Source organism: Nyctibius grandis, chromosome 35 (genome assembly GCF_013368605.1).
Source record: "Nyctibius grandis isolate bNycGra1 chromosome 35, bNycGra1.pri, whole genome shotgun sequence".
NCBI classification, from domain to species: Eukaryota; Metazoa; Chordata; class Aves; order Nyctibiiformes; family Nyctibiidae; genus Nyctibius; species Nyctibius grandis.
The window spans coordinates 237,598-250,647 of NC_090692.1; the positions used below are offsets into that span (position 1 = coordinate 237,598).

Sequence of the window (13,050 nt, forward strand, 5' to 3'; positions counted from 1 at the left end):
CCGCGCATGCGCACAGACGCAGCGCCAGGAGCTCCAGCGGCGGCATGTGAGTAGGGGGCGGCGGGGGGGGCGGACACCGGGCCGGACCAGGCCGCGCTGCCCCCCCCACTCCCAGTATTAACTTTAGCGTCTCCCCGCAGGCAGGCGGCCCTGGAGATCACGGCACGTTACTGCCGTAACGAGATGGAGCAGTACGGGCGGTGCGTGGCCGCTAGCCCGGCCTCCTGGCAGAGCGACTGTCACCGTCTCCGCCTCAGCATGTCCCGCTGCGCCGCCGCTCAGTGAGTGCGGGAGGGGAGGGATGGAGTCGGGGTGATACCAGACGGTTTTATAAAAGTAGGCCTCAAAGTGGGCTCTAAAAGGCTTTTAGACAGAATCAATTTTCCTTTCAGTAATTTTCAGCTAAAATAACTGTGCTATCTGAAGCTAACGGCGTGTTTTGCAGGCAGTTTCTGCTTCTGGGACTGATAACGCTTAAAGTTATAGTTGTCACTGACTCTTGTGCTTATTCTTAGAGAATCCAAGGTCTCTGTTAAACTCCTCGCTAATTACAAAGAAGGGCCGGTAACAGGGGCTGGGGACGGGTTGGACCTACCGGGTTGGATCTCAGGGCCGTGGGGCTCCCGGGAGCTGAGGGCCCGGTGTTGTCCCGCAGCCCGATCGTGCAGCAGATCCGCCGGGACTGCGCGGAGCCGTTCGCCGCCTTCGAGCAGTGCCTGAAGGAGAACCAGGCCTCCGTCATGAACTGCAGCGACCACGTCAACGCCTTCCTGCTCTGTGCTGACCAGGTGAAGCTCTCCACGTGAGGTGAGTGTCGGGCCGCAGAGCGGGGTTGATTTCATAGGATCATAGAATTGTTTTGGTTGGGAAGGACCTTTGAGACCATCAAGTCCAACCCTTACCCCAGCACTGCCAAGGCCACCACTAACCATGTCCCTCAGCACCACATCTACACGGCTTTTAGATCCCCCCAGGGATGGGGACTCCACCACTGCCCTGAGCAGCCTGTTCCAGTGCTTGACAACCCTTTGGGGGAAGGAATTTTCCCTGATCTCCAACCTAAACCTCCCCTGGGGCAACTTGAGGCCGTTTCCTCTCGTCCCATCGCTTGGGAGAAGAAACTTAACACCCACCTCACCACACCCTCCTCTCGGGTAGTTGTAGAGAGCTAGAAGGTCTCCCCTCAGCCTCCTTTTCTCTGCACTAACCCACCCCAGGTCCCTCAGCTGCTCCTCACACACTCTCCAGACCCTTCTCCTTGTGCTCCAGACCCTTCACCACCTTCATTGCCCTTCTCTGGACTCGCTCCAGCACCTCAAGGTCTTTCTTGTCATGAGCAGCCACTCTCCACCTGCCTTGTCTGCTTGGGAGCTGCTCGTTTAAACAACTGGAGTGGAGTAGTACAGCCCAGAATACACAGACCTGCTTTTTTTTCCCTTTTTCCCCCACCTTCCCTTCCTGTCTCTCTAAATTCAGACTTAGCCTCCTCAGAAAAACTATAGAGCACAGCCAGGAACTATATATGGGCTGAAAGTGTGGTAATTCAGTACCTTGTCAGTATCGGACTAAGCTGATACCCTGTGGCAAACAGCTCTGGGATGGAAGCAGCCTTGGTCAGGTAAAATCAGGATTTTTGTCCAGCTCTGTTAATCTGGTCATCAATTTTGTACAGTGATATATACAGAATGGTTTTGTCGGGGTAGGTCAGCTTGCAGCGCTCTGCTAAAGGTCTTGTAAACGTCTCTGGAGCAACGTTGTAGTAAATAACGTGTTACTAAGTGTGTAGAAATCACCTGAGAGCGACACACTCCCATCAACTGTGCCTCATAACTAGGATGCTGCACACACACCGAGCCTACCTGATGCTTTTATTTGTGCTGTTTTTTTCATAGGGGAGCCTTGGAATTAAAATTCATCCTCAGGACTGAATGAAAAGTCTTTCTGTACTCTGGAGTATCGTTCCAGTGCTTGGTTGGGTTGGTTTTTCCCCTCTGGAAACCGAAGGGCAGCTCTGCGATGTGGTTCTCTTGGTTCTGGTCACACTACGCTTGTCTCCAGCAGACAGCTGGACTCTGGCCGGGATGTCAGAGCATTCCTGATCCCTTGGGTGCTGGTAACGCCGGGTTTTCTCTGCTGAGTTGCCTCTAAAAACTTCAGAAGTCAATAAATTACAGAACTGTGTTGAAGCGACACCAGAGGATCAGCAGCGACCTGCAGATGTGCTTGAATAGGAGCTGAAAGTTAGAATCAGCCCTTACCTCTTTTTCTGCAGTCTATTCTTCGACAGTTCCTTTGATAATTAAACAGTATTTTCCTTTGTCCCAATAAAAAACCACTTTTCAAGATCCAAAGCCAGTTCTGGCTTTTCCCACTGATGATGGAAGCTGCTCTCTGAGCTGGACTGCACTACAGGGACGTTTCTTTGACCGTAAATGTCCCAGCTTGACCCACTTGAAAACATCCTGGGTGGCTCCCAGTTCTGGGGGTGAGTGAGGGGTTGTAGCCTGGGGCCTTCTGCTGGTTTAGGACAGCAGAGGGAGTCTTCCCACCGGCAGAGAAGCAGAAAAACTGCGGACTTCAGAGCCCTGAGTGCTTTATCCAGGGCACAAGGGAGATCTTCCAGTGCAGGGGTGGGGGGGGCACCTCCCTTGTTCTTACACGGGGGAGCAAAGGGCCTGGCTCCGAGGAGAGGTGGTTTCTGGGCTGTAACTAGTGGAAAAAATAATTAAAACAATATGAGAAAATATTAATAGAGGGTCTTACAAGGAGTGGGATTAAGACCTGGGCTCGTGAGACCTGTGGAGGGAGAGCTTTGGGGCGCTGCTCCACTGCGCCGTGTCTGAAAACCACTGTGGGTCTGTTCAATGTGCTGCTGTTAAGTGGGACTGAGAATCTCTCCCAGCAAAGGTTTAAACCTTGGGAAATCCTTTGGGTTACTCGAGAGCAGGTTCGAGGAAGGAGAAATGAGCTTCTGTGAGCTCATTATGCAAACGCAGCGTCAGAGGAACAGCTTTGCTGTCCGGAGGAGGAACTTGGTCTTCCAGGAGAGTTACAGGGAACCAAACCCCAGAATTTTCCAGAAGTGAGCAGGCAGCAGATGACACGCAGAAAGCACTGGGTACAGCACCAGCGGAGTGTCTGCAAGCACAGCACAGCTTCGCTGCCTTCGTGAGGGTTTTTTGTACCTCTGGGAGGAGGCAAGGCCTGGACCAGGACACTTGGCCTTGCCCCGGTTCCCAGGGGTCCGCACCCCCTTCCCGGGACACACTAATCCTTCCTCGTGGCTCAGCCAGGCGTAAGTCCAAGCGTTCGCCTTGGAGCCGGCGCTGGTTGGCAGACGTCGCTTGGCATTTTTCAGTTGGGCCGAGTTTTAACTCCTGTGGGGAGAGAGGACAGCAGATTTGAGCTGAGCTGGTCCAGCTTCTAGCAGAGCCTGACTCCCAAAGCTGGCTGGTGGCGTGGCTGTCTCACAGAGGCGGCTGCATTTCAGCAGTGGTGGGGGCATGTGTAGATGCTGGGGTCACGTCTGAAAACATACATGCACGCTTGCAGCCACCACTGTGCTCCCTTTATCCAATGCCGTGTGTTGGAAATGTAAAGAGATGTTTTATCTTCTGGCAGAAAAGTTGGGAGAAAAAGGTGACGGTAGCTTCGCTTCAAAGTGAATTTAGAGAGGGGGCAACTGCTACCAGAAAAGGAGAGATCTATTTTAGTGAGTCTTTGGAGTTTTATTTATCCCAGGCAGCACCCCGTTAGTCATAAACGTCTGTGGTGTGAATGGCTTTATTAAGGATGCCGTTAGACGGGAGCGAAGGTGCTTTGCATGGTGTTGACATTGTATTGAAATGTCAGCCTGTCAGCAGAAAAGCCATTTTTCATTATGTTTAAGGTGCCCTGGGCCCCCTCTTAAGCCCAGTTATGCCTCCTCCTCCTCAGGAGCCTGAGCCACTCTATTATTACTCGCCCGAACACGTTAACCACTGAGCTGCCAGGCACTTGCTGTTGTCACCCATGAGCCAAACTCTCCCAGCGTTCAGTTAACTTGTTACTTAGGGAGAGGGGGGAGAGGAAGCTGCTGCTCCATCCTGTTTCTGTGTGCAACTGAGAAGGGAAATGCTTTGTGTGACAGTATTAGGCAGTTGTAAGTTTTATTCTGAATAAAGAACGTCCTCATACATTGTTCACTCTATGTGTAATGTAAATGTGAAATAACTTTGCGTAGCACAGAATGAGGGGAAGTCTTTCTGTGTGGCCCTGGAAGCTGGTTGTAGCATGTTCTATGTCTCCGTTTACTCGTCTCTGAAATAAATAACACCTAGTTGGCTGGGGAGTAATGAGGGATAATTAATTAATGCATGCAAGGGGTTCTGAGGTCCTTAACTAAGAGAAAGCTAAGGATCATTAGGTTAGTTAATCCTCTGCTTTGTTTTTCCTCCATTTCTTCTTGATTTAGATCTCTCAGAATGTGAAGTTCAGTGTGTCAGGACTTTTTTCAGCCTGTTGCTTTAACTCCTGTTGATGTCACCTTTCCTTTCAAGTGGAACTTTAAAACCAGTAAGGTAAATTACACACGATCCTAGAATGAGGAACTAACAAAAAAACATCCCTTTAATTCTTCATCCAGAAAATACTCTCGTTTTACACTCTGCTTCTCTTACTTAAAGGAACCATAAATCAGCGTGTTCCTTTGGTGTCTGCAGTCACAGGGAGAGATTTAGTGCTGCTGGCAGGCCCGGGTCTGAAGTGGGCAACTGTCGAGGGCAGAGAGCCGTACGGAGCCGCATTCCATTCACACACACGTTTGCTTTACTTGGCCATCGCCCAGACGGTTTTTTGAGTCACTTGTGAGCCCGAGGGAAATTGTGTGGGCAGAGGGGAGCGCTTTTTTTCATCTCGTGGTCAGTCCATCACCTCGACTCGCTTATATTCACCTTTATTCTCCTGGCTGCAAAGACAGGAGAGAAACACATCTGGGTGTTGCCCAAGATGTGTGTGATTCTGTTCTTCACTCTGCTGCAGAGTGAGCTTGGCCTCTTCCTGCTGTTTCCTCTCAAATACACATTCCCCAAGTCCTACGATAATTAATTCAGTGATGTCCAGAGGTGTCTTGGGGTGCACGGTGGTGCCCCTTGGTTGCCAAAGGGTCAGGTCCCTTCTGCATATGCACACAAAGCTACTTCTGCCCTTCCCACCTCCTGGCGCTGTCTCCCCAAGTCTCTTGTCGCTGCCAGAAGACTTCCAACTGCAAGATCCGCTTGGGAGCAGATTAACCTGCAGTCACCGAACTCTGACACTCGGCTGTTGGTGCTAAAAGCAGCTCTGTCCTTCGCTAAGAGAAGCAGCAGGACTTGACAAGCCTGGTAGCTTTCCAGGCTCTGACAGTGTCAGCTGTGGTGCTTGGTGTCCACTTTTGTGCTCATTTAAGGCAGAATCTGGCCTCACAATTGGAGAGTACCTGCAACCTGACGGGTGATTGTTTCTTCCCTTAGCTATAGGGTGTGAATCTCATCACTGGCTCTTGTACTTGAACTCTCTTGTCATCATCAGGCTCCTTTGCTCAGTAGCTCCAGGTCTCACATAGCTCTTCACTGTATTTATTGATGCTGGGGTTCTAGTTCCTCTTGCAGCTAGCTGGGACTGCTGCTCTGGAGTTTGCTGACTCCATTAAGGTACGAACAGCCGCCAGCACTACTTGCTCCTTTGCTCCAGGATCCCGAGCTCCTGGGAAAGGGGACGGCTGGGCTGTCCTCGTGAGGAGCCCAGGCCAGCCTTCGTGGGCCTGCAGGGAGCCAGCTGCCTGCTCGTGCGTGCAGTTTGACTGTGCTGAGGCGAGTTTCAGATTTCCACTTACAGTTTGCTTTGCTTTTTTTTTATTTTCAAATGTACATGCAAAAAAAAAACCCATTGGCACATCACAGCACTAGATCACAAGGAAGAGAGGGTGAGGTTGCAGTGGGCGAAGGTGGCTCTGGTGTTTGGGAGAAACATCAATTTGCACATAGTTCACTGTAATATTATCTTAAAACTTAATCTAAACTGAGACCATCTCTAGTGCAAGAGGCTCTAAAAGTAACACACAGCTTTAGGAGTTCTGCCGTTTCATTTCTTGGGGATGGACGACCACACAACGAAGGTGGAAGTCACCCAGCTGCAGCAGCTTGGCCTAGAACTTGTGTGTCTGGGCAAACATACGTCATGAATAGCTGTTTCTGCAAAAGGCTCCCCCTTCCCTCCTAAAAAGAAATGTTTGTAAACCATGTACACGACTGCCTGCTGGGGAGAGACGTGGTCTGACCTGGGCGCAAGGCAAGTCCAGCTACAGCACGGTAAACGCGACGGGAAGGGACTGCACAGCAGCACGGGTCACGTTCACACAGCTTTATTGAAGGTGAGGCAATGGTGGGGGGATCTGTGGTTCTATTACATGTCATTCGTTATGTCAGTTCTCTGCAAGTAGTCGAGAAGGTGAAAAAGTCCTGATAAAACGCAAAACACATCAGGACTGCACCTCCTTTCATCCCCAGATCCAGGGTTGTGTAGTTCCTGGGAATCTTCTAACTGCAGACAACAAAAATTAACCTTTTCTTTCACATTTGAGAGGTACACACCTTTAAAATCAGACGGAGAAGCCTGCGGAGGCTCCGCAGTAAAACAGAAACACAGAAACATCAGTCAGCCAGGTTCTTGGGTTGCACCGCTGGACTGGCAGCTCTGGAGATCCCAGATTTAAAAATCAGTTGTTATTTCCTCTGGGAGCTGTTCAGTTCACATAGACAAGGGAAGGTGAGTGCTGGAGGACCAGAACCAGGAGTTCCTTCAGCTGGCACGCTGCGAGCAGGCTCGTGGGAAAGCCTGACCTTTCTGGGAACACCGGCTGTCCTGCACGTATATAGAGAACCAAATCCCAGACTTGGGTCCTGGGCAGGAGAATAAAGAATTTCCCTTTGGTAATAATTCAGACTCCATTCTCCGCTCTCTCTTTCTTGCCCTTTTCGTGGGTACCCCCATCAGTGCCCACCTGCTCCTCGTAACTCGCCCGCCTCGTGGCGTGACGATGGGTAGGGAAAATGGATCATTCCTTTCCATCCACAGCGCAGACGTGCCCTTCTCTTGGCTGAGTCCTCACGTCACCCCTGGGCTGCCCTTGAAGCGAAAACCAAGCGTCGCCTCGTGGAGTTAAGTGACGTGGCGGGGACGCAATCCAGTTTCTTTCTCCCATCACTTGGTGGGAAGCGAGGTGCTGGGATGCCTTCAGGGTGGGGGATCCTGCTGTGGACAGAGCTACAGGGGAAGGGCTTTCTACCAGGAGTATTTTTAGAGTAAAAGCGTTTCATTTTGCTGCTTTAAAAAAGAAACAAACAGAAATTAGCGTGGCGGGCAGCCGTGGTTCTGTGAGAATAAGTCTTTGTCCGTACAGGGAGTAAAACTGCCCCTGTAGAGAAAGACAGACAGATATAAAGGCGATAGCAAACTCACTGTGGGTGTGTTACACTTCTCCTGGCATCCTTGAACATGACAGAGGACAAATATTCTGTTATTTCTTGAAGCAGGTACCCGAGCAGAGCCGTGTCAGTCGGGCCAAACTGCTGCGCATTTCTGAAATGCCAAACGTTAAAAAAACTGTCCTGGTCCGACTGACGGTAGAAAATCTCAGTGGCATCCTTTAGAGAGGCCTCAGGACCTTGGATTTTGCTGTTGAATATTAACCTTGTTCCATAAAGCCTGCGTCTGGATTGGGAAATGAGGCACAACCAGCACAGCGAGCAGCTCAGCTGCAACCAAGACTCAAATAAACTGAGTTCTGGTGGGAAGGGCACCTCTCGCTGCCAGGGGCAGCTCTGGTTGGCTTGGCCAGTCTTTGTTTGCAGGACACAATGCTCAAAAGCTCAAACACTGGACAGACTGCTACAGTTACAGCTAAACAACATCATACCGTCGATCTACTCGTGGCTAGGAAAAAAGGAGAGAGGCAATCCAGTGTCCTTCGGGCTGTGGAAGGTCTCCACGAATTAGTGCTTATATGTGTGGTGGACCTCGTTGCCTCCTCCGTTGTGCAGCGCTCAAGGAATGTCTCTGAAGGTCTCAGTCTTGTTTCTTCTCCCTCACCCTCATTCTGCATGTGAAGAGCATCCATCCGAGGTACTGGTGAAGAGCTGGGAGCTTTTCTATGGTCAGGATGTGAAGTAGGAGCTCTGCATGGAGTAGAGTCGGTCAATGGGGTTGCCCACGCGGGCTTGGAGGAGGTTGGCTTCAGCCGTTGACAGCAGGCAGTCTCCCAGGTGGCTGATGCTGTCACTGTCCATGTCGTGAAAAACTCCTTCTGAGTCTAGAAGGGGAAGGAAAAGGAAATGAGTGTGAAGGTGGCATGAATGTGGCATGAATGTGTCTGGTGGGGAGCTGCAGCACCGAAAGAGGGTGACAGCAGGGCCACGTTTCACCCGGAGCCATGGTCACCCTGAGCAGGTATGAGGTGAGCCCCACACACAGGACCAGCGTTAGGCATAACTCTTTCCTCCCTCACCCAAACGTTTCATGTTGGGTGGAGGTGAGACCCCAACCTCTCTCCCTGGCCCCACACTGAGGCTCTGGCCGCACCAAACTTCTGAGAAAGGCTCGGCATGAAGTCCAAGTGCTGTGGGGCACTCGCTGCTGCTGGCTTGGTCAGCAGGCGCAGCACGGTTGGCTTTTCATGACTTGGACCGCTTTGGTGCAGAGACAGGACCATGTCCACGCCGCTGTCCTACCGTAGGGGTGCAGGTGGTCTCCCGGCAGCTGGGGCGGCGTCAGCCCTTGTCTGTACAAGTCTGTGCTGTAGCCATTCTGGTCCAGGGGCAGCAGCTGCTGCTGGGGGATCCTGGGGTAGGGGACCATGAGCCCATCCAGGCCGTGAACGCTTGCGCCGTCTAAAGACACAACCAGTGGGATGGGTTGGAGCAGAGGGTGGGCACACGCATTGTTCGCGTTGCCGCAGCAATATGTGGTGGGCTGACTTGGGACCAGCACTGCACGGTACGAGGCTCGGTGCCTACGTACAGAGAAGGGCAACGAAGGTGGTGAAGGGTCTGGAGCACGAGGAGAAGGGTCTGGAGAGCTTGTGAGGAGCGGCTGAGGGAACTGGGAGTGTTTAGTCTGGAGAAAAGGAGGCTGAGGGGAGACCTTCTCGCTCTCTACAACCACCTGAAAGGAGGTTGTAGAGAGGTGGGTGTTAGTCTCTTCTCACAGGTAACAAGCGATGGGACGAGAGGAAACGGCCTCAAGTTGGGCCAGGGGAGGTTTAGATTGGAGATCAGGGAAAATTCCTTCCCCAAAAGGGTTGTCAAGGGTCGGAACAGGCTGCCCAGGGCAGTGGTGGAGTCCCCATCCCTGGGGGGATCTAAAAGCCGTGTAGATGTGGTGCTGAGGGACATGGTTAGTGGTGGCCTTGGCAGTGCTGGGTTAAGGGTTGGACTCGATCTTAAAGGTTCTTCCCAACCAAACAGATTCTATGATTCTACATGCAACAGAAAATACCCATCATCTTCTCAAAAAGAGAAGCTACGTGCCGTGCCACGAGCACCCACGAGTCTTGCTGGACGTTACCGAGTCATTCCAGCTCGTACACACCAACCCAGTGACAACCTGCAGGTCTTTGCTAATCTCCTTCTCAAACACATCTGGCTCAGTCCCCTCCATCCCACCCTGCTCCCCCGGGGCTCCTCACCCTCGCTGTCCTCGTTGCTCTGCCTGCTGTTGCGCCCGGTCCCGCGCCCGGTCCCTAAGCGAGGGTTGCCCAGCTGGTCTTGCTCCTGCTGTTGCTGCTGCTGCTGTTGTTGCCTGCGAGCGATCTTCTTCATCTGCAAGGAGATGGAGACCCTGGATTTGAGGTTCTGACTGAGAGAGGAGGGGAGTGGGTTGTGTTTAGTGCAGCAGGGGACCACTGCGTGTCACAGAGACCCAGCACCGCCGTGATACAGCCCTGCTTGGCCCCCTCCGGGTGACTCCTCTGCAGCCCATGGTCTCTGTGGTCATCCCTGATGGAAGGGGTTGTGTTATCTTTGTGGGAGACGCCCTTTGCAGTTTAAGAAACAAAGGACTTTGTTTGACTACAAAGTGGGGTTTTCAAAGCCACATATTTTCTGGTTTCACCCTTTAAATTCTGCTCAATTAGAAATTTTTCAACTTCGAGAAAAAAGAAGTGTGAAATCCTTCTAGTCTTTTAGAGTGAGGGGGGAAAAGGTAGAAAAAGAGTAATCAAAAAAAAAACAGCGTCAAAAATGTTAAGCCCTGCAAATTAATTAATTAATCAATTTTTGTATTTCTCTTTAAGCTTTTGCTACTGCTGGATGCTTGTTGTAGGACTAGGTGGACCCGTGGATGGCCCTGCGTAGCTCTTCTAACCATGTCTTCTTTTTCTAAGCTATTTTATGTTTCCTTTTAATCTAACGAGCGTGTGTGATATCCCACAGGTCTGCAGAGCCCAGCTGTGCCACGGGAACCGTCACTCACCTTGGCTCGTTGGTTCTGGAACCAGACCTGCACCACCCGCACGGTCAAGCCCGTCTCGGCTGCCAGGGTCTCTCTCACCTGTCCACAAAACCCCAGAGAGCTGAATCAGAACTTAAGTTGCACTTAGAAGGATCCGAGCTGGCGGTTGTGCTGTGGAGCATCCTTGTACCTTTCTACAAGGCTTGGAGGAGACCTCGAAGGAGGCCTTGAAGGCCCGGCGCTGCTGCGTGGTCAGGATGGTGCGCGGGCGCTTGGAGCGCTTGTGGTCCTTGCTCTCCTCGCCGCCTTTGCCGTGCGGGTGGCTGCCGTCTTCGTCCTCGCTTTTCACTGCAAGGGAAGGTGAGTAGCTTCAGCAGAGAGTGGCCTCTCTGGGCCACCTCCCAGGGGAAGGATTTGGAGGAACTTGTCTGGGTTTGGCGCCTTCCAAGGTGTGGTTTAGAGCAGAAGCGCAGAATGAAGCCAGCACAGCTCGTGGCTCAGGGGAACGCTGTTGATTCAGAGACAGAGCTGATGGGCCAGCTTGGCCCCGTATTGTCCATCTGTAATGTCTCAGAGCAGCCCACCCAAACCTCTCCAGATCAGCCAAGCAGATCTCAGCAGCCTGGTATCCTCTTGGCTGCCAGTCACCGAGGGGAAAAGGTGCTACAACCTCCCCTTACCTACATCTCCTCCCTCTGCAGCCTCCCCTGTAGTTAATTAGGGACCAGGCAGTACCTGCCCTCTACAGGGTTCACCCTGGTTCCCCACCCTCAGCCTCTCACCGGACTCAGTGGGTGCTGGGCTGATGGCGCTCAGCATCTCCTTCTCCTTCTCGTAGTCGCTGCGGCACAGCAGCTGCCCCTCCTTGAGCACGAACTCGTCTCCTCGCTGCAGGCGCCGCTCGCACTCGCAGCAGTAGAAGCAGTGGACGTGGTAGACGTTCTCCAGCACCCGCATGATGAGCTCGGAGGGGGCAATGGCCTTCAAGCAGCTGCTGCACTTGGTCTGGAACAACCTGCAAAGAAGGTCCAGGTGGGTAAAACACTTGGGCAGGGAAGATGAGCCCTGGGTTGGGGCTCAGGAGGCTGAGGAAGAAGGGGGTGGATGTTTGGAGCTGTGCTAGCACTATTGGAACAGGCTGCCGAGGGCAGTGGTGGAGTCCCCATCCCTGGAGGGATCTAAAAGCCATGTAGATGTGGTGCTGAGGGACATGGGTTAGTGGTGGCCTTGGCAGTGCTGGGTTAAGGGTTGGACTTGATGGTCTTAAAGGCCCTTCGCAACCAAAACAATTCCATGATTGATTCTATCCCAGCAAGAACCGTGCATCCCAACTGGGCTTTGGGGCTTTCTGACCTTCCGTGGCCCCAGGGAGGAACACGGAGTTGCCTGGCCCAACAGGACAGAGGTCCACGTCCCCTCTTCCTCTCTAGGGCTGGTCACTGCCTGGCTTCCTTAGGTTGCTCCTAGTGAGAGGACTTTATGGACCCCTCCAGGACCATCCCCGGGGTCCTGGGAGTCCCACAGGGGAGGCTGTTTGTGCCCCACACCGCATCCAGAGAGAGAAATAAACAACTGCTGGGCGCCCCGCGTACGGAGCAGATGGTTCTGATGAAGTAATTTGGGATCTAAACAAATGTGAGCGGTGGTGGCTGCCGGCTGACAGCTTCTATTTAGCCACTTGACAAGAGAAAGTAATAAAATAGGGATTAATTAGGCTGTTGTTTAAACACACAGGATCTTCCCCACCAGCAGGGAACTCATAAACTGGGATTGAGAACAAGACTGGGTTAATCCTCCTGGCAAACTCTGTGGAGCAGGATGAAGGGGCTTACAGGGGTGGGCTCATCCCTTCCAAATACCACCGTGGATTTGTGCCGTGCGGTGGCTCTCGGCTGAAGTGCCTGGGACATTCCGACTGGAGTGGTGTGGGATTTCTCTCTCCTTTGTGTGAGTGTGTTTGCATGCGTGTTCCTCTCTCCCTCCCCGTCTCTCTTTCTCTCCCCTTTTCCTCTTTGTCTTTCTCTAAGTCACACTTGAAAAATAATAATCGAGTTTGAGTTGAAAAAGCCGGGAGTAAAGAGCAGCCTTTTAACCACAACCTCTCACTGTCTTAACGAAGGAGCAAACTGGGAGCATGTTCCAGGCACAATCCCAGTCCAAATCTGGGCTGAGTCCAAATCTGTCCCTTTCCTAACACCAACATCCTTCTGTTACAGCAGAAATAGTAAAAAGAATAAAAAAGACCCAACACTAGAGCCAGTCCGTGGTCGCGGCTGTCTGGGATGGGTGTGGAACGTGTGACATATCACTAAACATGAAGTTATTAATGTTCCAGGGCTTTAAGCCCAGGTGGAAGATAATGGTGATGTCGCCTGACCCTGGGTTCACTGCAACCCAGAGGATCTCGCCCAGGGACCCCCACCTCGAGCCTGTTCGCCGGTGGTGGGTGTCCAGCGAAGGCCAGGCGGTCGTGGGCAGGAGGCTCCGAGCGTGGGAGGGTCTGTCCACATCCATCTGGAAGAGGTTCCAGATCCTGACCAGCTCCTCGTTCCTTACTTCCAGTTTGAACCTTCCTTTATTCCATGC

At 52.3% G+C, this 13,050-nt stretch overlaps 2 protein-coding genes across 3 annotated transcripts in view; one reads left to right on the top strand and one right to left on the bottom strand.

Moving 5' to 3' along the window:
* Nucleotides 1-10,525, top strand: CHCHD5 (coiled-coil-helix-coiled-coil-helix domain containing 5). Of its 2 annotated transcripts, none has more exons than XM_068421738.1 (4): nucleotides 1-46; nucleotides 141-281; nucleotides 656-807; nucleotides 10,446-10,525. In XM_068421738.1, coding segments are annotated over exons 1-3 (294 nt in total). In that variant the 5' UTR covers nucleotides 1-44; the 3' UTR covers nucleotide 807; nucleotides 10,446-10,525. The 2 variants fall into 2 exon arrangements, with proteins under 2 accessions (XP_068277839.1, XP_068277838.1); XM_068421737.1 differs by lacking the exon at nucleotides 10,446-10,525 and adding an exon at nucleotides 1,893-2,351.
* Nucleotides 8,172-13,050, bottom strand: part of LOC137675583 (LIM homeobox transcription factor 1-alpha-like) — a 22,414-nt gene continuing 17,535 nt past the window's right edge. Inside the window, 6 exon segments of the mRNA XM_068421736.1 lie at nucleotides 8,172-8,326; nucleotides 8,745-8,903; nucleotides 9,701-9,833; nucleotides 10,486-10,563; nucleotides 10,655-10,812; nucleotides 11,247-11,479. Coding sequence (XP_068277837.1) covers nucleotides 8,172-8,326; nucleotides 8,745-8,903; nucleotides 9,701-9,833; nucleotides 10,486-10,563; nucleotides 10,655-10,812; nucleotides 11,247-11,479 — 916 coding nt within the window.